Genomic DNA, 25,902 nt, shown 5'->3' on the forward strand with positions numbered 1-25,902 from the left:
TTAAACTTAATTCTGTGACTTTGGCCAAGCCACTTAACATTGTAGCTTCAGTCTCCTCATCCATTAAATGGGCATAATAATGAAACACATCAGCTATCTCAGGCACCGCTGTGAAGAAAGTGATTTATAAAGCTTATAGAATATAAGTTCTATTAATATAGAATAAATATATAGAATATATATGGAATAAATATATATATAGAATATAAACTCCAATTTGCTTTCTTTTATGATTCTTTGTAGCAGCTACCTCCAAATCCAGTGCATGTTAAATACTGCACAAATTTCAATGTTGATGAATCTTTGATCACCCCTTTCCCCCATTTATCTAGAATTCTAGACTTAAATCTAAAAGGGACCTGATCTAGTCTGGAGAGGGAAGGGAATTATGTCTTTTTTTTCTTTACTGACCTTTATTTTTCTATGAAATCTTATGTTTTATTTATTAATATATTTTTATTTCTAAATATAAATACAAATTATTTATCTATTTAAAAGCTGAACTCTGAGGAGGGGTCCATAGCTTTCACTAGACTGCCAAAGGAGGCCAAGACACAATTCTCTTCCAAACCTTTCATTGTAGACATGAAGAAAATGAGACCCTGGACTTGGAGTGAGTGGCTCTTGTTACATGGGTAGTAAGTGGAAGAATCAAGATCTGAATCCACATTTTCAAGATCTCTTTCCATAGTATTGCACTTCCAATCATGTATTGTACATGAAATGTAATGGAAATGTAAGTCTTCGTATATGGGAGGGTGGGCACCTCCAGCTCTCAGAGGGAAGCCAAGAGGCAGCTCGGTGGTAAAAGTGGATGCAGTTAGGAAGACCTGAGTGCGAATCCATCCTCAGACACCTACTAGCTTGGTGAACCTTTGTTTCCTTCCATTTCCTTAATTATAAAATGGACATAATTGCACCTACCTCCCAGGACTATTGTGGGGGTCAAATGAGATGACAACTGTAAAACTTTTAGCTTGGTACCTAGCATATAATTGGTACTATATAAATGCTTTTTCCCTTGCTTCCTTCCTCCTAATAAATGCTTATTGAATGATTGTGTAGATATAATTAAATGAGACATTATATGTAATATAAATCCCATGGTAGATCTACCTCAAGGTGTTAGCTAAGTGCCATTTCTCACTGTTTTTGTTCCTATTACTATATTACCAATATTATCTATTATCATCATATTACAGGTACAAACACCATATGCTTGTGTATGCAAACACAATTTATATATGTGCATCCTCAGGAAATCACAAAGCACTCACATTGTCAATGCATTCATGCATACACATGCGCTCATGTACATTTTAAAAGGTAATGAGATCATCGTCCCCGGTAGCTAATTCTGTACAATTGTATTTGTTGTTCTTTGTTGTTCAATCATTCAGTAACACTCTATTCTTTGTGACCCCATTTGGGGTTTTCTTGGCAAAGACACCGGAATAGTTTGCCACTTCCTTCTCCAGCTCATTTTACAGGGGAGGAAACTGAGGCAAACAGGACTAAATGACTTGCCCAGAGTCACACAACCTACAAGCATCTGAAGCCATCAGGAAGAGGAGTCTTCTGGAGTCCAAGTCCAGTGCTCTATGTATCCACTGTGTGCTGGGCTCTGGACCGAGAAGTAAAGAGTGATGGTCTTTGACCATCGAGTCCTCCCTCTTCACTTAGTCTCATTTTTTATGCTTGTCTGTCCAGAGCTTAGCATGGTGCTAGGCCCATAGTAGGTCTTTACTTAATACTTATTGATTCATTTATTGAAGGATGAAAAAAGGAAAAAGGTGCCATGAGAAAAAGGACCATATCAACACTTATAAAAATACAGGGATGGATATTCTTGGAGGGAAGGGAAGGGAAGAGAAAAGAATAAGCAATTATTTAGTGCCTACTGTGTGCCAGAGATACATCATCTTTGCTTGAAAGCAGGGATTTGGTAAAAGAGCTCCTTTGGACACTGGTAATTAAGTAGCTTGCTCAGAGCCACACAGGTGGGACATGACCTCAAGGTCTTTCTCAGTCACTCAGATCTGGCTTTCCAATCATTATACCACAGAACCTCTCCTGGGATGCCTCCTTCATTGGATTAAGCAGAGTATCTAGTGCCAACTAAATGAACTTGTTAACAGTGTCCGGACACTCTGGGCTGTACCCCAGCCTCTTCCATTTCCCTCACAATGAAGCCGGCAGTGGATGCTGGTCAAAAATACCCTGCAATTCCACAAAGTGGGGAGTCAGGGAGGGAGGGCAGGGTAGAAACCTTGGTAAGGAACATGAAAAGAGAACTGATTTTGGAATCAGAAGTCTGGGTTCCTAACCTGCTCCTGAAGAACCTGTAAAACTGGGCAAGTCACTTAGCTCCTTTTGGGCCACCATTTCCTCATCTGTGAAATGAAGAGGTTAGACTCAATTTTTAGAGCCCCTTCTAATTCTAAATTTCAATTCCAGTTCTAAATTTTTAAATGATCCAATAATGGAAGTCACAATTAAGAGATAGAACTTGACCTTTGTACCCCTAAACTTACATTAATTACTTTAGTTAGAGTGACCCATAACTTTCAGAATAACAACCAACTCTGGGAAATTCCCTGTCAGTAGAAAACAGGTTCAAAAGTGCATGCTGTCTCTGTACTCTGGATCTGCTTCTCCCTCTGGTCTTCTCAGCTGGCCCAGCTGCTGAATGATGGAACCTGCTCCTGACTCTTATCCCATCATGGAAGCTCATCCAAGCATGGAACTAGGGTTCAGCATTTCAAACTGAGCCTGGAATTCTTGAGTCCAAGTATTTCCTTTTGCCTACTTTCTCCAGAAATGTTTCAGCCCTTGCCACCAATAATACCCCGACCAAGGGGCCCTGACCTGTGGGAGAGAAAGAGCCCTGAATTCACATCAAAAGAAAGGGCCTCCTGACAGAGACGTAATGGGCCCAAGATGAAGCACAAAACCTGTCTTCAGACAAGGCCAGTGTGGCAATTGGCTTTGCTTTAGTAGACATATTTGTCACAAGACTTTTTAAAATTTTTTCTTCTTTCCTTCTTTTTCTTTGTTTCTTTCTCTCTCTTTCTTTTTCTTCCTTTCTCTTTTTCTCTCTCTCTCTTTCTTTTTTCCTCTCTCTCTCTCTCTCTCTCTCTCTCTCTCTCTCTCTCTCTCTCTCTCTCTCTCTCTCTCTCCTTCCTCCCTCCCTCTCTCTTCCCCATTTTTCATTTCCACCCCTTTCTTTTCTTTCTTTTCTTTTTGTTTGGATGAATGCAGGAGAGGATATGGATATGGTATCCAAAAAAAAAGAAAAAAGAGAAAAGGTCATAAAAGTCTCTTTCTTTTCCCCAATGAAACAGAAGAGAGGTCAAAAAGAATCACAATCAAGTAGGACAGCTTTGAGAGTCACATTATGACATTATTCTGTATTTTAAAAAGAAAAGCCAGCCATTAGTAAAAAAAAATCCTCATTTCATTTATTTTCTTCTGTTCTACTCTGTAAAGGAATATATATTTTTAAAATTTGGTGCTGATTAAATTCATAACTTAAGAAAAAAGAAAATAAAAAAGAAACTTGAATCTGCTATTTAATACCTTCATGATCTTGGGCCATTTATTTCCTCATCTGTAAAATCAGGAGGTGGATGAGAAGACCACAGAGACCCTTCCAGCTCTCAAATCCTAAGGAAGTTTCCAGGTCATTTGAAGGATGAAACTTTATCTTTTCTCTCAAACCCTGTCTCCTCCCCCTTCTAAACTTCCTTGAGGATACCACCATCTTCCCAGTCACCCACGCTGTAAACTTAAGTGTCATTCTTGACTGCCCACTCTGTCATCCCCCATATCCAATTTCTTGTCAAATCCTGTCAACATTCATCTTTTTAATTGCTCTTGCACTTGCCCCCTTCCCTCCTCATTCCATCACTCTGGTGCCAGAGAGTCATCACCTCACACCTGATACTGTAATAACTTGATGATTTTCTTTTTTCTTACATCTCTTCCCACTTCAGTCCATCCTCCACCTGAGTATCAAATTAATCCCCCCAAAGAGCGGATCTGACCATATCACGGATCTCTCCCTATTTAATTAACTCCAGTGGTTCCCTCTGATCCCAGAATCAGAAACAAAACTGCTATTTGGCATTTGAAGCTCTTTGCAACCTGGATCCCCTTCTACTTTTTTTCCTACACCTCAGTCCAGTGACTGGCCTCTTGGCTGTTCCTTGAACTCTATTACTAGATTCTACATGTTTTCCTGGCTGTCTCTTGTGGCTGGAATACACTTTCTCCTTCTCTCTGCCTCCTAGTTTCCCAACCTTCCTTCAAGTGCCAGTTACAATTGAATCTTCCGTGAGAAGCCTTTCCTACCCCTGCTTAAAGCAGGGGCCTTCTCTCTCTCTTTCTCTCGAGTATTTCCAATTTATTCTGTCCATAATGTATTTGTGCACAGCTGCTTTCATGTTGTCTCCCTCCTTAGACTATAAGCTCTTCAAGGGCAGGGACTGCCTTTAACCTTTCTTTATATTCCCAGATTTTAGCACAGCACCTGGCATCTAGTAGGTGCTTAATCAATGCCTACTGAAACTACAGAGGGTTGTAAAAAAACACATGAGGAATTACAAAGTTGGGTTTTAAAAGCATTTCCCTGATAGCTTTTTTTAGTCTTCGTTACAACTTCAGGAGATTAATAATGCTTGCTTTAGCTCTTTACACACTAGCCTGGGTCCTATCCTCTAGTTCTCTTTTTGTTTTGGATTGGAGAGCTGCTAAAACTCCTTCCCTTCAGTGAGGGAATATCAGTATCTCTATCACGGGGGCTTTTGGGGTTGGACAGTAAGTGCCAATGAAATTATGTCTCAGAGGAAACTCTAGACTGCCCGTCACAGTCTCGTAGGTCTAGGGCTGATGGGGCCCTAGAGACCCTATACTCCAACTCTCCCATTTTACAGATGGGGAAACTGAGGATCAGAGAGTTTAAGTGACTTGCTTTGAACCTAAGCTACATGTCAAGGCCCCATCTACTATACTATAGTGCCTCTAAAGGTGCTCCTGGTTTCCATTGACAGGCCCTAACCTTATACTTGATCCTTTTGAAGTGAGCTTTCAGGAATTTCCTCTGAAAATGTTGTATCCTCCCCTACCTACCACTGCTACTCTCGTGACTGGAAGAACCAACAGTAACACTATGGGGAGATTCTGACCAGTTTCTGGAAAAGGAACACTCAGACAAAGCAGTGGGCAGTGTTGGCTGAGGGTGGCCAATTTCTTCTGAGACCATCTGGGCAAACCTGGCCACTCATAAGGTTTATGGAGGCAAAGCTCTCCATAAACTCCAACCAAATGCTTGGTGGTATGTTTTAATAAATGCTGGTGGGTCCTAATGTTTGTGTGTTGGGTGGACACGTTGTAAGGAAAATGGAGAAACTCGAAAACATCTTTAACATTTAAATCGAAGGGAGAAAGACACAAGATAGAGGGTTTCTTTCATTTATTTTATTTGGTTTTTTTCTTTCAAATATTGACATGATTAAAGCAGGCAAAGATGAAGGTGGGAATGGATAAGGCCGGAGGCCTTTGGACTGGAGAATGATCTTTTATCATCAGGCAGGGAAGACGGGAGAGCAAGAAGAAAGGCTGGAGATGAGGAGTGGGAATAGAGTGGAGGAGGTTCCCTCTTGGGGGCCCCCGTCGCCCCCCTCACGAACACTGGCTCCTCTGGAAAGACTTCACTAGGGCACTGGACATGCTTTCATGAGTGATCTCACAGGAATACCGATCATGGCTACTGTATTCAGACCCAGGGAGGTTCAGGGTACTGCTCAGGCTGTACGTTTGGTCCTTGCTGTCCTGTTCCGTGAAGACGGTATTGATGTTTGAGTTTGTCACCACATTATCGACCTTCCACGTGACTGTGGCTTTTTTGGGGTAGAAATTGTTCGCGAGGCAAACCACTGAGGCTGAGCCTGTTTTCAACTGCTCTTCAGATGGCTGGAAGATGAAGGCAGATGGTTGAGCCACGCTTCCTGTAGAGGGGAAAAACAAAAGGGTGACTTTAATAATAGGAAAATGGTCTTGCCTGTTATCAATAACATAAGAGATACCTAAAAAACATCCATCTACACCTGAGGAGTCTCAAGGGTATTCCAGAAAGGTGATTCATCATCCCAATTTCTGTCAAAGGGATAGTAAGTGTCAGAGACAGGATTTGAACCCAGCTTCCCTGACGGCAGGCAGCCTCCTTAATTTGGATGGACTCCGATTTTTGAGCCTCCTCCCACGATGGGGTTGGGGGGTGACTGGATGCCAGTCTGGATGCTTTCTGGAGGGAGGTCCTGAGCTTGCTCTGTAAGGGGGGAATTTTCAGCCACACTGGCCACAAAGCTGTGGCTTGGGGCCAACGGTTATCTGGCCACCTGTCTTAATGGAAACTGACCCAAGAAAGCCAGGCTGTCAGCAGCTGTCAGATGGTCCCCTGCCCAGGGTAATTCAAGCAGCTGAATTGAAAGCCCATGGGCTGTGGCAAGTCCCCCAGATCTTGGGTTTGGGCTTTTTTTTCCTTATTAAAAATGGTTCATAAAAAAGCAATCAGGGAAGGATCAGAAAACAAACACAAAGTGTCCATTTCTGGGAAAGTTCCATAGAGAAATTTTCAGGGTTTCACAAGTTTGAGCAATCCAGGTTCAGACTAGAAAATAGTTTGAATTATTTTTTCTTAAGCCTAACTCACTTTTCAGTGTACTGATCATTCAATATTATTGCTCTTTCAAGCCTTTGGCACTCAGAGAATCATCAATTTAGACCTAAGTCATTGCGATATCCAGTAACCAGTAAGGCAAACTTAACTCTAATTGATTTAAAATTATAGGATGTGAGGCTGAAGGGGACTTTGGGGGTTATGGAATCCATCTCTTCTCCCTCCCCCCAGGGAGAAACTAAGGCACTGCAGGTCAGTGATTGTCCCAGACACACAGAGTCACAATCTGAACACAATTTGACTTTGGAGCTGGTCCTCTTTCCTCATCAGTACTTTCCTCACTAACTTGTGGATTTTCAGCTACAAGAAAAGCTAAATTCACAGAGAAGAAAATAATTTATGTTTCTAAAGCAAATACAAAGTGCTTTCCATTTTAAAAACAAATTACATCTGGTTCTTTTTTACTTTATCAAATAGAGTTTGAAGTAATATATCTTTGATCAGACTCAGAAGCAAGAGGAAGTAATAGAAAGGATTGGGAATCTGGAAATCAGTTTTAGACCTGGCTGTGTCACTGTGTGACCTCAAGCAAACCATTATATCTCTCCGACCCTCAGTTTCTTCATCTGTAGAATAGGAATGGATGTGGGCTTATACTAGCTGATCATAAATCCCTTCCAGTTCTAACCCTGTGCAATTTTTAACAATCTACTAGATTTTATACTTTTTAAAAATCAAATTCCGGAAAGGACTTAGAGCCATAAATTTCTTATTTGACATTAAACAGGTTAAAAAGAGACACATTTGAGCTACAGTAAACATCCTCAAAATGTTTTCTCAGTTTTTTAATGGGTTTTTAAAGATGGGTTAAAGATATTTTTTAATGGGTTTTAAAAAGAAATTTAAAAACCCAAGATTTCTGAGGGGAAAAAAAAAGACTGTCATTCATAATAGGCTAGAACAGTCAATGAAACACTTCTAAAAAAATCATCTCTTTTTAAATTTGTCAAAGAAAAATCATGAGTATATTCTAGATAATTCAATGAAATATGTAGACATCCATCATATCCAAACATATATTTATATGTTTTACTTCCTGATAGTAGAATTAGAGATATTTGACTTTTAACTGTCATTTTAAAAATTTATATATTTTGTTTCCTGATAGTAGAATTAGAGATATTTGATTTTTAACTGTCATTTTTAAAATATATAGACAGTTTTTATAACTAAAAACCCATGACTGCTCTCATCATCTCTCATCACTGAATTTATTAATTTCATTATTCTAAGTTCTATCACATTCACAATAATTTTTTGAGTGGAAGAAAAATTGTAAAATGTAAAATTATTCATCTGTGATCAAAAGAAAATTAATTTTATGATATTTATATGAATTCAGTAAAAATGAGTCAAATAGTTAATTTTAATTACTATTTATATGGAGACTGCTCAAAGAGCATGACACTTTATTTCCCCAGCATTTCATTCTTTGATTAAATTTAATATTTTTTGGATTATTTTCTATTAAGAGAAGATATCTTTAAACTCTTTTGTTGCCATCATTTCATGAAGGGAAGATATTATATTGAGCAAGTTTATTCATAAATTCTATAATTTCCTTTTCCACAAATTTTATGCATTTTCACCCAGTTTATATTAATTTTCTGTTTTTTCTCCCCAAGTAACACACGTCATCAGAAACAGATTGGGCTATGGGTCTTATCAGCGGCCATTAGTCGCCATGTGAAGGCAATAACTGCCAAAACCGTGTCCACGCTACAGATTGGCCGCCTCAGACCGCTTAGGCCACGTCAGTTGTGCCACGGTTAAGCGCTTATATTTCTGATTACATATTGCTGGTTTAAAAAATAATTGAGAACATGATATTTAAAATATCTGCTCATTTTATACAAGTCTATAGATATTTTAAAATAAGTTTTAATCATTTTTCTTCCCTTCTTTTAAAAATTTCTTAAATATTAGTTTTCTTGGGACAAGTCTTCCCAACCTAAGAATTTTTCAAGTTTAGTCTAAAGAAATATATCATTTTCCCCAAATCCATTTTTTGGATAAATTTCTTACTTTATGATTACTCATGTTTGATTTCCTCTAACAGTCTATTAATAATTTGACTACAAACCCCATATTTAGCTATCTTATTAAACTTGGGTTTAGGTGAATACATTTTTCTAACTCTCCATTTATAGTTACTGTATAATACAGTGCTTTTCCAACTAAACTGCAAATTAATACTCAGACAATGGATGAAAGAAAGGAAAGACAGAAAGAGAAAAACACATTTTCTATATTTCAGTGAACAAAATCTATTATTATATTTAGTTTGATTAAAAAGAACCACTTACCTTTTTCTCCAGTTTGGTCCCTTTTTTGAAAGTAACAACATTAGTTATCTACAACTGTCCTCTTCTAGAAAACTTCTTTTTATCAAAAAGTTCAACTGGACTCCACCGGCTAATTTCAAGACAATCTAGTCTTTTTACCCCCAATCCTTGAAATCCACCTTTTGAAGTGGCGGTGAGCTGGTTTTCTATGACTGATACATGTCTAACTCTTTTTGGCATTCATTACCACAGAGCATAAGCATACATTGCCAAAAGATCGATAAAAATCATTTAAACACAAAATCTCAGAAAAAAGTAGAGGAAAAATTCACTTACGTTTGATCTCCACCTTGGTCCCTCCACCGAACGTAAGCCACAGTGTTGGCTTGCTAACTTCCCCCTGAACAAAAACCTCCTTCTGCTGCTAATTCCCTCTAGACTGGCTAATTCCAAGAAAACTTTACCATCTAGTGCCCATAATTTATCAATTTTTTTGTGGCAGAGGACTCAAATTGCTTTTCAGCCACTCATTGGAAGGTAGAAGTGATAATTCTTTTCAGAAATAATAGACATCGTCCCAAGCATCAAGGACCAAACTCAGGGATTAGAAGGCAAGTAATAGTTATTATTTCCCTTTAGTTGCTACCCCTTCAATAAAGAAATTTTTAGTTAGGGATAGGAGGAAAAAAGCAAACCAAAATGCCGAGCCTGGAATCAAAATACACAGGAATACAATTGATCCCTATGGGCTGGCTAACATAGAAAGAGATAAGTTATTTCCCTCCCAATTCGCTTTTCTTTAAGGCAGATAGATATTGTGCCTCTTATTGATCTTACTGAGCAATTCTGTTCCTCCTCAAACAATAAGAACATATATCCCCCCCCCTCAAAATGGCAAAAAGCATGTAGTTTTGTAAAGAATTAGGGAAGAAAAAAGGCACTTACGTTTTATCTCTACCGTGGTTCCTTGGCCGAAAGTGAACCACAGTGGTTTATCCTCTATATGTCCCTTTACAAAAAACCTTCCTTAAAACTGACAGCAAGCCTGAGTCCCTTTTATTGACCAAATTCAATTTAGATGGAGAAATCTAAGTTAGCTACCAGCTAACTTCTACCTATTGTTCTCTATGCCACTGGGTCTAGGAACAATTTTTGCTGGCTAACCTGACCCTTAAACTCACAAACACTCAAAAAGGAAGAAAAATTAATCAAATGGACAAAAACAGTGAAAAAAAGCAATAGGAAGAAGCACTTACGTTTGATTTCCAGCTTGGTCCCACCGCCGAAAGTATACACACAGTAGCTACTCTCAATACCCTGCCTGTACCAAAACCCAGCTTCCCTTTCTCATCCTACCTCTTGGCTTCCTATGTAGTTCACCATGGCACTGGGGGTCATTTCTGAACCCTCCTTTGCAACATATTTCTGTTATTTATGATCTTGGCTCTGAATTAAAGATAAACTGTCAATTTTTTGATGGATTGATTTTCCCATATCTTGCCTTTTGGTTACATAATATCAAATACAGTAAAACTTTACTATACAGTTTTCACACACAGTGAAAAAAAGCAGTAGAAAGAAGCACTTACGTTTGATTTCCAGCTTGGTCCCACCGCCGAAAGTATACACACAGTGGTTACTCTCAATACCCTGCCTGTACCAAAACCCAGCTTCCCTTTCTCATCCTACCTCTTGGCTTCCTATGTAGTTCACTATGGCACTGGGGGTCATTTCTGAACTCCCCTTTGCAACATATTTCTCTTATTTATGACCTTGGATCTCAAAGATAAACTGTCAATTGTTTGATGGATTGATTTTTTCCATCCCTTGCCTTTTGGTTACATAATATCAAATACAGTAAAGCTTTACTATACAGTTTTCATACACACACTCACAAAAACAACCATTCAAAAAAAAGGAAAATAGGGATTTTACTCACGTTTGATTTCCACCTTGGTCCCTGGGCCGAACGTCCAACACAGTGATACATCTCTGTTGCCTCTCTGTACAAAAACCTTCTAGGCAGAAGGGGAACAGAGCCCAAAGCCATCTGCTTAGACTTGCAGCCTTTTTCAAACAGATGTGGGTCTTCTCAGTCTTCACAGTCTCGAACAATCATGTGAATATCTTCATATCAAGGAAGGCTTAAAATACAAAGGCCTCGGACATCTCAAGAAAATGGTGTCTCTTCTTCAAATTTCCATTTCTTCCTTATCCCTGCCTTATCTCATCCATTTTCCCCAATTCAAAACATAATAAATTTTTTGAATGGCAAACTCCATTCAGTACAATTGTTTGTTTACCCATGTAAAAACTACAGATATTCCCTTTTGAAGGCATTATTATATTATTCAGCAATCAATATTAAGAATTAATTATATTTATTATATTATTAAAGTTATTCCTTTATTAAACTTTGATAAAACAAACATTCAAATTCACGGACAAGAACTTAAAGGGGAGCCCACTTGAAAATATAAATGCCATTATTTATAGTTTATTAAAAATGTGAGTACTTAATAACAGATATCCCCATTCTCTAAAGTTTCTTGATGAGTTTCTTTTTTTTATTTCATGACTATTATTGTCATCATGATTACTTCCTTTATTACATAGTTTTGGTCAGTGTGTATACATTTTTCCTGATTGTTTTCTTCCCTCTGCGTTATTCTCATATGGCTCACCAGATTTTTTTGTATTTTTCATTTGGATAATTTCTTGTGGTTCAACATGACATTCCTATACTAAAGTTACTCAGCCATCTTCCAATCATTAGATGTGTAGTTGTTTATATGTATATATATTTTTTGTTATTATGATTAATAGTGTTAGGCCATTTTTCTTTTAACAGTTTATTTTTCCCCTTCCTCCTCCACTCCAGGATAGTGATATCTCAGGCCTATCCCAGGAATATTTTCCCCTTTTCACTTTCTTCAGTAAATTTCTATCTCTTCTATATTACCTATTCAGTGCAATTACATAGCTCTTTAACCTCTACCCATTAAAATAAAAAATGCAATTTCCATTTCTGGCAGCAAAGTGATTATTTGCCCAATTTCAGAGTTGTCTTAATTTGCATTTCCCTAATTATTAGAAAGTTTGAACAATTGGGTAGAATGTTATTCAAGATGACAGTCTGAACTATTACTTCATCTTATCTATCTGGTAAGCTGTTAGTAGGTCAAAACATTTCATGAAAATCAGTCATATTCTTTGAAAGTTTCTTATAGCAAACAGACGAACAAACTTGCCATATTATGTTTCAAAGAAGTTTTTTTTTTTTAACATGCATCACTTCATCTGAGCCATGAGACACTCCCATCACCTCGATAGTGCAAATATTATTCATTCTATTTTACAGATGAGTGAATTAAGCTAAAAGACTTGCCCAAAGTCACACAACTAGAAAGTGATGAAGGCTTCCAAGATCAGTTTAACCTTCACCACCCATGTGGCTTTTCATGATCTGAGACATCTCTAGGATGACCCAAGAAGAATTGTTGAGTAGATGCCTTTGTAATTGGAATTGACATGTCTTAGTAGAAGTTTGCCCGCTAGCAGAGGAGACTCCTTCAAAGGGTCGTTGTGTAGCTGGTATTACCAAAATGCACGTGTCCATCTCTGTTTGTCATTGAAAGCCCTTTCTAGCCTGGCCCCCTCCTACTTTTCCATCCTTCTTACACCTTCCTCCCCTCCATGTCCTCTTGATCTAATAACACTGGGCTCCTTGGTACTCACGACATTTCATCTCCCATCTCTAAGCATTTTCTCTGGCTGTCCTACTTGCCTAGAATTCTCTACCTCCTCATCTATATACTTCCTGGCTTTCCCAGCTTCCTTCAGGCTCAGCTAAAATCCTACATTTTACAAAAAATCTTTGCTGATTCTCCTTAACATTAATTCTTTTCTTTCTCCTGTTGATTATCTTTCACTTATCCATGCTTGTACACAGCTGTCTCCTTCATTAGATTGTGAGCTCCTTGAAGGCAAGAATAATTTTCTGTCTTTGTATCCACAAGGCTTAGAAAAGTGTCTAGCCCATAGGAATACTTAAATGCTCATTGATTCAACATTGCTGGTGGTTCAGTGGATAGAGCACTGGGCATATAATCAGGAAGACCCGAGTTCATATTCAGCCCCAGAATCTTCCTACATATGTGATCTAGGCTATGTCACTTAACAGCTCATTGCCTGATAAAATGGATCATTAGGCCCACCAGAGAAGAAAATAGCAAAATACTCTAGTACCTTTGCCAAGAAAATCCCAAATGAGATCATGAAGAGTAATACATGACTGAAGAATCAAAAAAAATTGATTTATTAACTTGTACTTTTTTCCAAGTAAAGCAAAAAAAGATGTCCTTATTTGCTTAATCATGGTATCATGAGAATTTGCCAAACTTACTTTGTTAGGCAACATAAAGGCATGTTTAACCTACTTTTTAGGCTTTTATAATACTTTTAAGTAGCAAGATCCAACTGTAGGTCATCAGTGCCTGGTAGATTCAAAATTGCTTATTGACTTGGTGATTCTTGCCCTTTTTCTAATCACCTATTTTTATTAATACTCTTTCCATGTTTCTTATCCAAGTGTCCCCCCCCATTTTATAGCTTGTTATGATTTATATGAAGGATTAGTAATGCAAATTAGTAAACTAATTAGTAATTAGTAGTTGGTGGAAGGAATCTGTTCTGTTCAGGTGTGGGAATTCCCTTCACCAACACAGATTCCAATCCATCTATAACTTAGTTGGAAAATCTTAGCAAGTATCCTGAGCTTAGGTTAAATAATCTGCCCAAGGTCACACAGCTAGTTTGAGAACAGGATTTGAACCAAGTCATCTGTCCAAAGTCTAGCACTCCCTGCTGCTACTTCTTTACAATTTCCTGTAGAACCAAGTTAGCAAATAAACACTGGGTATTTAGTAAGCAACCATTTTGTGCCAGCCATTGTGCTAAGTAGTGGGATACAAAAAGTAAAGTGGGTCCTCATGGCATCTCAGTTCCCTAGTAGCCACATATTGCTTTTTTTCTCTCAGATTTGGTTTATAAGAGAGTCTTATCCACTTCTATTGGGCATCTGTGCATGAGGGCACTCGCCAGTTCTGAATGACTAAAAAGACTGGTCCATTTAATCATATCAAAAATGCATATACAAAATACTGTCCTTGTTTATCCCCAGACTAACGACATACAGTCTTTAGATCCAGAAAGAGCTGTGTCTTCTGATACAAATCCTTGAACCTTGTTCTCATAGGGATCTATAACACCCCTTCCCAGGCACAAAGCAAAGAAAACAAAAGTTGGCTGATTAACAGACAATATAACTCCCAGGTAGCAGAGGAGTCCACCTTTAAATGAAAAACTATGAAAAATTACCAGGAAACGCCTGCTTTCTTTGGCAGCTCTTCCTGTCCTTGGAATTTACCAATCCATGCATGTGAGAGCATAACAAGAATAACCATGGACATTCATATCATGATTTAAAGTTTGCACAGAGCTCTTCCTGCCTTGTATCCTTGGGGTCTCCTAACAACATTTGGGAACGGGACAATCCCCGTTTCATATATGAGGAAACTGAAGCTGGCAGAATTTGTGATTTGTTAGGGTCACCCAGAAAGTAGCTCTCAAAGGTAAGATTTGAAACTAGACCTTCCCTAATGCTTCTCTAGTCACAAAGAAACTTCTCAATGTTACAGCTCTATGGGACATGCTGGTCTATAATAATTCTCCTCTACAGCACCATAGAACCCAAATTGGGCTTTCCAAAATTCAAGATGAAACATATTCCTTTAAATCAAGTATAATACCCTTCTGAACTATTTTAAATATTTTTACTTTAAGTCAATAAATAAGATGCAGAAAGAAAACAGAGGAGAGGTACGGCCTAAAAGGGGAGGAATGACCATTCTGAAGCCATGCCAGAGAGAACTTGACTTTCTTACCTTTCCACACTGAGTTCACTTCTCTGGAGAAAGTGGGTCTTTCCTCCTCCATCCTGATGCATGGGAAGTTCTCCATTTTTTTTTGTCCTGGGGGCCAATTTTTTTCCTTGGGCGCATTCTTCCCTGAATGTCCAACCATCCGATCTGCCTGCTTCATTTTGCCAACCAAGCTCCTGAGTCCCAGTTCAATGAGTAAGTGGCCCAAAGTTCCCCTGTGCAGAGGAGGTGATAGGAGGTGAAATCTGGGTGCTGAAAGTCTGTTGCAATTTCTCTTGGAAGTGCGCCTTTAGAATAAGAAGTCTTTGAAGAATTCTTTATGGGGGGAGGACTTCAGGAACAGCTGGGGTAGCTTTTTCATCCATGTCACCTCTGGGGTGATTCTGTCCCTTTCCTCTCTCCAGTCTTAATGATCTACTTTGGTAGCTGGAAAACTGCTACTTGTGGAAAGCCATTTGGGATGAACTTGCTCACATCTCAGATTCTCTTTCATTCCTCCTGGAGAAATGCAACCTTGCATCACATTTCTAAGTGGGCAAAACAATGCCTGACAGCAGGAGTGTGACCCTTCTCCCTCCCATTCATTCCACCTTCTGCATGAGGCAGGAGAACACTGGGCCCAACACCCCGAGGAAACCAAGTGGTTATTCACCCATGCTACTTCTTACCTCAGCAGTCAGTTACATACATTTACATGCTCCGCATCCAGCTTTCAGTTTATTTTGTACAAGACCAGATGTTCGCACACAAGCCTCAATGCTGTAAAACTTTATCACCTGGGCATTTTTCCCATTCAGAATGTCTTCAGCTCACACCATTTCCTTTGTTATTCTTAGAAAAAAATTAATCAATATTTATTTTAAATATTTATATTTAAAATTTAATAAAATATAATAATATTAAATATTTAAATATCAACATTTATTAAAAGCCTATTATGTGTAAGGCACATGCCCACGTATGGGCTATATACAAAATATACCATAAAACGCTTACAATAAAAAAGATATATTATACATATCTTAATATGATGCAGGAAAAGAGCAATACAGGAGTGTTTTGGGAAAATTTTTAAAGGGAGAGCTTGTTTTCAGCTAGGGGCATCAGGAAAAACTTCACAGAGAAGGTAATACTATTGTGCCACAGTTCCCTTTTATTGTCCTGATCCAGTTTCCCTAATTGTCTTGACTCAGTTATTCTGCCTCAGTTCCTAATTGTAATGCTCAATCCTGCAACATCACCTTTCCCTCTTAATCATTAGAATGTTTGATAGGATAAAAATCTTATATCTTAGACAGCATTAGAATATCAGGTACCTCTCCCTCTCTACTGCCTCCCCCCATGATGTCATCCCCATCCCAGGTGCCTCCCCCATTATGTTATCCTCATCCCAGGTGCCTCCCTCATTATGTCATCATTCTTGTTACCCTATAAAAGAATCTTTGTATCTGACATTCACTGCTGGATTCTTGGAGGCCATCTCATTCAGCCCTGGGACCAAACTATGGTTCCATTTGGTCCCAATAAATCTCTCCTTTTCAAATAAAATATTAAAAACTCTTTAATCTCTATCTTGCCTCAGTTTCCCCAGCATTACAATACCTAAGCTGGACCTTGAAGGAATAACAGAATCCCAGGATTCATAGGGACCCCAGAAATCAATAGTGAAACTTACACTTGAACAAGGGTCCCTTTGACCAATAGATCCAACAAATCACTATCTAGCTTTTGCGTGAATACTTCTTTTCAGGGAGAACCCACCACTTCCCAAAAGAGTTTAATCAACTTTTGGATGGTGTCCAGTCATTTTAAGTCATGTCCAACTCTTCATGACCTTATTTGAGGTTTTCTTGGCAAAGACAGTGGAGTGGTTTGCCATTTCCTTCTCCAGTTCATTTTACAGATGAGGAAACTGAGGCAAAGAGGCTTAAATGACTTGTCCAAGATCACACAGCTAGCAAAATATTTGAGATCAGATTTGAACTCAGGAAGGTGAGCTTTCTAACTCTAGGCTTAGTACTCTATCCTCTGCACTACTAAGTTTGGAAGTTTGACTTAATATCTAGTGAAAATTTGCTTCCCTGGACTATTCATTCTTGACTCTGAGATAAATGGTTATTTCTCTCTTATCTTAATAGGAAATTTTTGAATTAGGACTAAAATTCTCACCCTCTTCTATTTTCTTATTCAGAATTTAACCCTTGGGCTATTCATATAGCCTTTGAAGTGCAGGGCTGATAAGGAGATGAAATCTTGGATGAAGCTTACTTAGCCAGGAAAACTTACATCTGATGAAAAGGTAAAGAATTCTAATTTAGTTGAATAAGTGGCTTCTGGCCCATTGTGTCTTAGTCAAGCAGGTCTTGGTGGAAGACCCTTTTATCTAAATTACTCTAGATAGGGTGGTATAGGTATAAATAAATCTCTGTGTCCAAGATCAGAATCATCTCCCCCAGACTGTCATTAGAATAAATTCACTTCTCATTATAATGTTCATTCTCTCATTATTTGCTAATTAATCAGAGTTGATTTCCACCTTCAGGAAAATTCACTCTTTCAAGGGCATGTAAGTGTTGAGTGATTTCCATGAAGGGTCTTTGATTTTATGAGAGATAGCCAAATGACCAATTTTATTAATTATCTGCTGGCAAAAATTAATAAAATGATTAATTACCCCAAGAACTATGTCTTTCAAACTTTTTATATGTCACAGCTCCTAGATCCACCCTCTGAAGCTTATAAAAAGGGAAGGTGTATTGGGGAAGGCAGCAATCAGAAAGAATGGGATATGAGAGACTGGGGGATAAACAAGTGAAAAAGAGCAAGAAGGAAACTGCACAGTTATTATAACTATAAACATGAATGGGATGAACTCATCCATAAAATGGAAGTGGATAGCAGAATGAATTAAAAACCAGAATCCTACAATATGTTGTTTATAAGAAACACATTTGAAGCAGAGAGAGACATGCAGGGTAAAGTTAAGGAGATAGAATAGAATGTATTATGCTTAGCTGAAGCAAAGAAAGCAAGAGTGGTAATCATGATCTCAGAAAAAGCAAAGCAAAACCAGATGTAATTAAAAGAGATAAAGAAACTATATTTTGATGAAAGGTACTATAGACAATGAAGTCATAGCAATACTATATATATATATATATATATATATATATATATATATATATATATATGTACCAAATGGTATAGCAGGTAAATTTTTGAAGGTGAGGTTGAATGAGTTATAGGAAGAAATAGGTAATAAAATTGTTAATGGAGGAGGACCTCAACTTTCTCCTCTTAAGCCTAGATAAAACTAACCAAAAAACAAACAAGAAAGAAGTAAAGGAGGTGAATAAAGTTCTGGAAAACTTAGATATGATAGATCTCTAGAAAAAAATTCACTGGGACTAGAAGGAAATACCTTTTTTTCAGCAGTATATGGGCTACACAAAAAATTGATCATGTATTAGGACATAAAAACCTCACAACCAAATGTAAAAAAGCAGAAATAGTAAATGCATCATTTTTAGATAATAATGTAATAAAAATTATATTCAATAATGGGCAATGGAAAAAAGATAAAAATTAATTGGAAATCTAATTGTAAAAAAAATGTGTCAAAGGACAAATCATAGGAACAATTGATAATTTCATTAAAGAAAATGGCAATATTGAAGTGTGAGGAATGAGGGTTGAGAGATTCCCTGACCTTTTGCAGGCTTTGCAAAAGAATTTGCAAACCCAAATGAATATAGGCATGAGGTTTGCGGCAAAAAATGGGTTTATTACACTGAGTAAACTTTCTCAGCAGGCAAAATCCTGAAGAACTTTTGCAAAGGTTTGGGCACATAGCCTTTGATTATATTGGATTTTTGTGGCCCTGAGCTGGGGAGCAATTTGAGGAAATAATTTTCAATTCAATAGAGGGTGATGATTATGCTCCAGGCCAAGATGTCCAATTGAATCAGAGAGGATATTGCTTGTCTGGGAGTTTCCCCTATGAACAGGAGGGTAGGGCCCCTCCCAGAGGAGTCTGAGATTTTTAACCCAGGACCACTCTTCCCCCCAAGATCTCAGTTTACATCAGCAACAATGAGACAACATAGAAAATTTTTAGAACGTAGCCAAAGTGGTACATAAGGGAAAATGTATATCTCTAATTGCTTACATCAATAAAATAGAGAAAAAGGATATCAATGAATGGACATGTAATAAAAAAAAACTAGAAAAAGAACAAACTAAAAATCCCCAGTTAAACATCAAATTGGAAATCCTGAAAATCAAAAGAGAGATTAATAAAATTGAAAGTGAGAAACATTTGTTTGACTTATTGACAAACAATTAAAACTAGTTGATTTTATGAAGGAAAAAAATCCAATAAAATATATAAAACATTGGTTAATTTGATTTAAAAAGAAAAGAAGAAAGTCATATTATTAGTATCAAAAACAAAAGGGGCAAATTCATTAATAATGAAGAGGAAATTAAGACAATTGTTAGGTGTTGCAGTTGTCTTTTAAGAGCTCATGGCATTATGAGCCCTTTGATCTCAGAGGCTCACAGAGTATGAAAAGAGATCCAGTTTATTGTGCCATACAGCCTTGTTGATATACATTTTTGCAAGCATGATCAGCGTATGAACAGTAGACAATGCTCAATCACCATTCAGAGAAGCAGCTTGTGGACATTGCGTATAAATGGTATCTACCAATGGGATGACAGCCAATCCAGCAATTCAGCAGCTCACTCAGGAGGAGGGGCTCTGTTCAGGCATCCCTGTTCACATAGCCACTGGCTTTTTGAGCATAGTTCCAAACTGCTCTCCAGAATGGCTGGATGTGTTCACAATTCCACCAACAATGTATCAGTGTCCCAGTTTTCCCACATCCCCTCCAACATTCCGCATTGTCTTTCCCTGTCATTCTAGCCAATCTGACAGGTGTGTAGTGGTATCTCAGAGTTGTATAAAACAAAATTTTGATAAGTTGATTGGTATGGCATTGAATAAATAGATTAATTTAAGTAGAATTGTCATTTTTATTATATTGGATCAGCCTACCCCGAAGCATTTAATATTTTTCCGATTGTTCAGATCTGACTTTATTTGTATATAAAGTATTTTATAGTTGTGTTCATATAGTTTCTAGCTCTGTCTTGGCAGGTAAACTCCCAAGTATGTTATATTGCCTACAGTCAATTGATAAATGGTCAAAGGATATGAACAGATAGTTTTCAACAAAAGAAATAAAAGCGAAATATAGTTATATAAGAATGCTCTGAATCACTATTGATTAGAGAATTGAAAATTTAAAAAACCCTGAGGAACTACCTCACACCTCTCAGAGTGACTAATATGAAAAAAAAGGGAAAACGGATGTTTGAAGGGATGTGGAAAAACCAGGACACTAGTGCATTGTTAGTGGAATTGTGAACTGATCCAACCATTCTGGAGAGCAATTTGGAGTTATGCCCAAAGGGTTATTAAATTGTGCATACTCTTTGATCCAGAATACTCACTGCTAGGTTTATTCATCCAAATTCATCCAAAAAATGGAAAAGGATCTATCTGTCCAAAAATATTTATAACAACTCTTTTTGTGGTAGCTAAGAATTGGAAATCAAAGGCATACCCACCAACTGGAGAATGGCTAATCAAGTTGTGGTTTTAGATTGTAATGGAATATTATTATTCTATAAGAATTTACAATCAGATGATTTAAAAAACCCTGGACTTAACCTGAGTTGATGCATAGTGAAGTGAACACAACAAAGACAACATTGAACACAGTAACAGCAATATTATTAGATGAAGAACTATGAATGGTTTAGCTATTCTCGGCAACACAATGATCTGACAATCCCTAGGACTAAAGATGAAGCATATCATCTATCTCCAGAGAAAGAATTGGTATTGATCGAATACAGACTGAAGCATGGTATTTTTCACTTTTTCTTTCATTTTTTTCCTTTTCTTTGAACTTTCTTGTACAGCATTACTAATACAGAAGTGTTTTACATAGTTGAACATGTATAAATGATACCTGATTGCTTACCATCTGAGGGAGGAGGGAAGGAAATGAAAGGAGACAGGGACAGAATTTGGAATTCAAAAATTTAAATTAAAATGTTTTAAAAAACCAAATATTTATAGAATATGACAATAACAACAGCAATAGCTACTGCTACTATTCCTAGTACTACTACTATTATAATTATGACTACCTTTACTATGACTACTACGACTACTATAGCTATTATTATTTATGTGGGCAGCTAAATGATATAATAAATAGAACACTGGACCTAGACTCAAGAAGAGTCATATTTCCGAGTTCAAATTGGGCCTCAGACATTTATTAGCTGTGTGACCCTTGGCAAGTCATTGCATCAAGCAGCATGAAGAGATGGAAGATAAATGAGAGAGTGAGGAGGATGGAAGGAGAAGAAGGTATGGAATGAAATCAAGTGTATATATGGAGCAGTTGGACTTGGCAGGAAGGACCACCTCTTCATAAGAGATGGGGACAAAGGAAAAGATAGTGGCAGAAGACATCTGGATGATAGATGAAGAAGATCTGAGAGGAGGGCACAGTGAAATAAAAGGCAAGATTCTCAGCTGAGAGGATGGATTCAGGGCAAGTAAATCATGATGAATTTGAGAAAAGGATGAAAAAGTCTGAAAAAGTCACTAAACAAGTGGGATAGTGAATCAATTTCAGTTTAGTCATTTTCAGTTGTGTCCAACTCTTCATAACCCCAATTGGGGTCTTCTTGAAAAGACCCTAGAGTGGTTGGCCATTCTCCAGCTCATTCTACAAATGAGAAAACTGAAGCAAACGGGGTTAAGTGATTTGCCTAGGGTCACACAGCTAGTAAATATCTGAGGTCAGGTTTGAACTCAGGAAGTCTTCCTGACTCCTGGCCCAGTGCTCTAGCCACTGTGATATTTATCTATCAGTCAATTAAAAAGGTATAAAAGGATTGCCTTCCAGTAGTGAGGACTCTGTTGAGATTATGCAACATAATTTTTTAGTGGAAACCGTAAGCATAGTTTCTCTATTTTCTTCATCTTCTTTCAGCAACATATGAGTAAGAGAGAAGAGAGTGATGGTGGGAGTAATCTAGTGCTGAAGATTGGAAGGCAAGATTGACAGTAAGAAAAGGAGGCAAGGGACTCAAGAGAAGAGACCAGTATGAAGTTGAACTGGTTTGCCAAGAGGTTATACTATATGAGGGAGAGAGGTGATGGGCTGGCAAAGAACTGGGGTAGGTTGTGATTTGAGGGATTGGAAAATACAATGTGGATAAAGGACAAGTTTTGCCATTGTAAAACAAGATGAAAAATTTGAATGCCAGATGATTGTGATCAAATTAAGGAGTTTAGAATTCTTAAACTGGAAGTGGTGCATTGTGAGTGATGACAAGATTTGGTTGTTGTCCTTTGTTCTGGAAAAGGACCAAGATGACATCATTATATTGGGGTCAAGATACAGTATAACTGGCAGTGTGATCACACCAATAAGAGTTCAGAAGGCTCAATCACAGGTTGGGAACGAAGAGTCCATAAGAACATTTGGAGGAGATGTCTCTAAATTTGTGCATCTCACATTTCTTTTGAGCTACTGCAATTCTTTGCTCATCAGGGACATCATCTCTTGGATGAGGGCATTCTCTGTGGGGTGGTCCTGTGCCAGCATCTCATGTCTCACAATTGATTCCAAAGTTCCTCATGATTAAGAGTATGATGAATCTGTGTATAACTGTGATGGGGTAAAGGAATAGATCATGACAAATGAATAAACTAAGGAACTTGGAGATTAAGTGCTTGTAGGAATATCAATGTTTGTGTTATATTTAGTATCGGGGCAGGAGTTGGGGAAGAGAGAAAAATTATGAGCCTGAATCAATAAGGAAGGAGAGTGCTCTAGAAGTTGTTAGATAAAAGCCACTAGATGATTGGTTAGATAAGAAATATTAATTGAAAGGAAAAGATATTACTGAATGACAGTAGTAGTAAAAGGAAAATATGAAAATGGGGAAGAAGGAGTAAATACCCCAATTCCTTGTGTCAGATTAGTGAGTTAGGGAATGAGTGAAAATATAACCAGGGAAGAAGGTGAGGCTGGGGAAGCGGTGTCCATCAGGAGGGAACTAATTCTCAGGGAGAGACAGAGAATGGAAGGAATTTGAAAGGAAATGATAAAAGCAAGTCTGTTGGAACAAGGATTCCAGAGAGCACAGTAGAAAGAGTATGTACTTTACAGGGAAATGTTGGTAAGTTGGGTTAGGGAGATGGGAAAAAAGGAGCAATCAAGGGAAGAGCAAGAATGGAATTTGAGAAACACTGAGACAGGGAAGATGACTGAGTGGAAATACATTATTGAGGAATGAATTTAGGGAGATTATTGTCCATAGAGGTTCAGTCTGGGGATGGCATTGGGCCCAGGACATGAGATGGTAGAACATAGGGAGAATGAAGGTGGTGATGGGAGAAATACACAAGGCAGAGTAAACAACTGATGTAGCGTGTAGGTGGTCCTTGGGAGAGCCTGAAGCCTGATAGAATGATTGCCTGGGAGGCCAGAAAGCCCTTCTTATCAGGACCAGGTAACTTGACTGCTTTGAAGTTGGGTGGCCAGTCCTTTCCAGTTCTAAATCTATCATACTAAAAACAACTGAAAATTATTTTTGCCTGAACAAGCTATGATCAGCACTCTCTTACTCAATGAGTTTTCTGCTAACTTATTTGAGATGATTATACCTCCCTCTGGCGTCCAAAAGAAGATGAGCAGGGAACAAGAAGAGAAAGAGTGGGTGAAACTTGGAACTCTCTAGACATCTGCTGGACATCCTGTTCAAAACACTGTTAATTTCCTGAGCCTTTTGTTGGTAATTTCATCTCTCTAAGAAGGCAAAAGAAGTAAGGAAAGGAAATTCAATTCTGGAGTGGCTGTACTCCATCTGGTGCATTACTTTCAACTTTAGCCACCATATTTTAAGAAATACTAGCAGGCTAAGGGTTATTCGAGTCAAAGTGACTATGATGGTGAAGTGCATGGTTACTAGTGTGGTACAGCAAGCAGCATGAATACTCTGGACTCGCAGAACCTTTGTGACCTTGGACTTGGAACTAACAATTTCTTCTGGCTTCTGTTACCTTATATCTATCAACTCATGGCTGGCATGTGGTATCAATAAATATGATCGGAGTCTAGGGCTACTTCTTTGGAGAGAAGGATGTTTTTATTGATTATCCCCAGTGATTGGAATTCTCTCCTTCTTTATCTACATCCCTTGGCTTCCTTGGTTTCTGTCAAATCTTACTTTCTACAAGTAACTTTTTCTGGCTCTACTAATCTTAATTCCTTCCCCCTAAGATTATCTCCTATCCTATGTGTGTCCTATTTATACATAATTGTTTGCATGTTATTTCCCTCATTAAACTGCAAGGGCAAGAAATTTTATTTTTATTTATTATTTTATCATTTAATCTATGTATCTGCCTGTCTGTCTTTCTGTCCATCTATCCATCCATCCATCCAGCTATCTATCTGGCAGTCTATGTCTGTCTATCTGTCCTTTTATAAATCTTTCTCTCTCTCTCTCTCTCTCTCTCTCTCTCTCTCTCTCTCTCTCTCTCTCTCTCTCTCTCTGTATCCCCAGCACTTTGCACAATGGCTAACATCTAGTAATCACTTAATAAATGCTTATGACTTAATATGAGAGCCAAAGGCAGCACCTGCTCTACCAGCATACTAGCTCGGGGATGGTGACAACCAAGTCCCCCATCAGAACTGACAAGGGCCTCAGGAGAAGAAGGTGGTCCCTTTTCTCCAGTCTCCAAGAAGGGTATCAGGATACAGTTCTATCTGTCAGTCACACTTTGGATGTAGCTGGTATTTAAGGTTTGCAAAGTGCTTTATATGTTTTATTTCAGCTAGTCCTTACAACAACTTTGGGAGATAGATGCTATCATCCTCATCCTCATTGTACCTACAGGGAAACTTGAGATTGAGAGAGAGTATGTAACTTTCCTCAGGGTCCCATAGCCAATAAGTGTTTGTGGCAGAATTTGAACTCAGTTCTTCTTGATTCTAAGACAGCATTGCACCTACAGTAACACTTAGTACTAGAGATATCTGTCTGGTCTAGAGGAATGAGTCTAAGTTTAGAAGGAAAGCTGTTTCCATTCATACTCTCCATCTTAGAACCTTCTCACCAAGTGCTGTTTGAATAAAAGACCATCACAAAAAGCCATTTCTCTAAGAAAACAGCAAGAAGAAATCAAATAAATTGTATAGATAAAAACATATCAAAGAGTACACAGAGGGAATGAACTCTTCAGTTGGGAGCAAGATGAAGGCCATTGGGTGTTTTACTCAGTAGGTTTACTTCTAAGATCTATTCATGTTTGATAGCATAATTCTTTTTTTTTAATTCTATTTTCTTTTTAAAAAATTTCTTTAAAAATTTTTTATTGATATTTTCTGTCTGATATCACCATAGTCTCCCTTATATTACTCTCCTCTGTCTCCTTTATATTACTCCCTCTCCTTTCTTCAAGGAGGAAAAACAAAAACAAAAAACAGGACAACTGATTGATAATTTGAAAAAGTCTGAAAACAAGAACAATGTGTAACATCTTTGGACCTTTCACTTCCATAAAGAGGTAAATTGTGAATTTCTTCTTATATCTCTTCATTTGAGTCTCACTTGTTCTTTATAATTTTTATTGCATTTACTTTTTAATTTTTTCATGCGTCATTCATTCTTTTCATTGACATTGTTGCTGTTACTATGTATATTGTTTTCTTGGTTCTGCTTACTTCTCTCTGGGTCAGTTCATGTAAATCTTTCCATGCTTCTATGTATTCATCATACATATTATTTCTTATAGCATTGTAATGTTCAACTACATTCAATTATTATAGTTTGT

At 37.8% G+C, this 25,902-nt stretch overlaps 1 gene segment (V, D, J or C); it reads right to left on the reverse strand.

Moving 5' to 3' along the window:
- Positions 1-5,458: 5,458 nt before the first annotated feature.
- Positions 5,459-25,902, reverse strand: part of LOC127547486 (immunoglobulin kappa light chain-like) — a 387,121-nt gene continuing 366,677 nt past the window's right edge. Inside the window, 2 exon segments of the V gene segment in view lie at positions 5,459-6,008; positions 10,614-10,651. Of these exon segments, the coding sequence occupies positions 5,683-6,008; positions 10,614-10,651 (364 nt within the window).

This window comes from Antechinus flavipes, chromosome 2, assembly GCF_016432865.1.
Source record: "Antechinus flavipes isolate AdamAnt ecotype Samford, QLD, Australia chromosome 2, AdamAnt_v2, whole genome shotgun sequence".
In the NCBI taxonomy this organism is placed as follows: domain Eukaryota; kingdom Metazoa; phylum Chordata; class Mammalia; order Dasyuromorphia; family Dasyuridae; genus Antechinus; species Antechinus flavipes.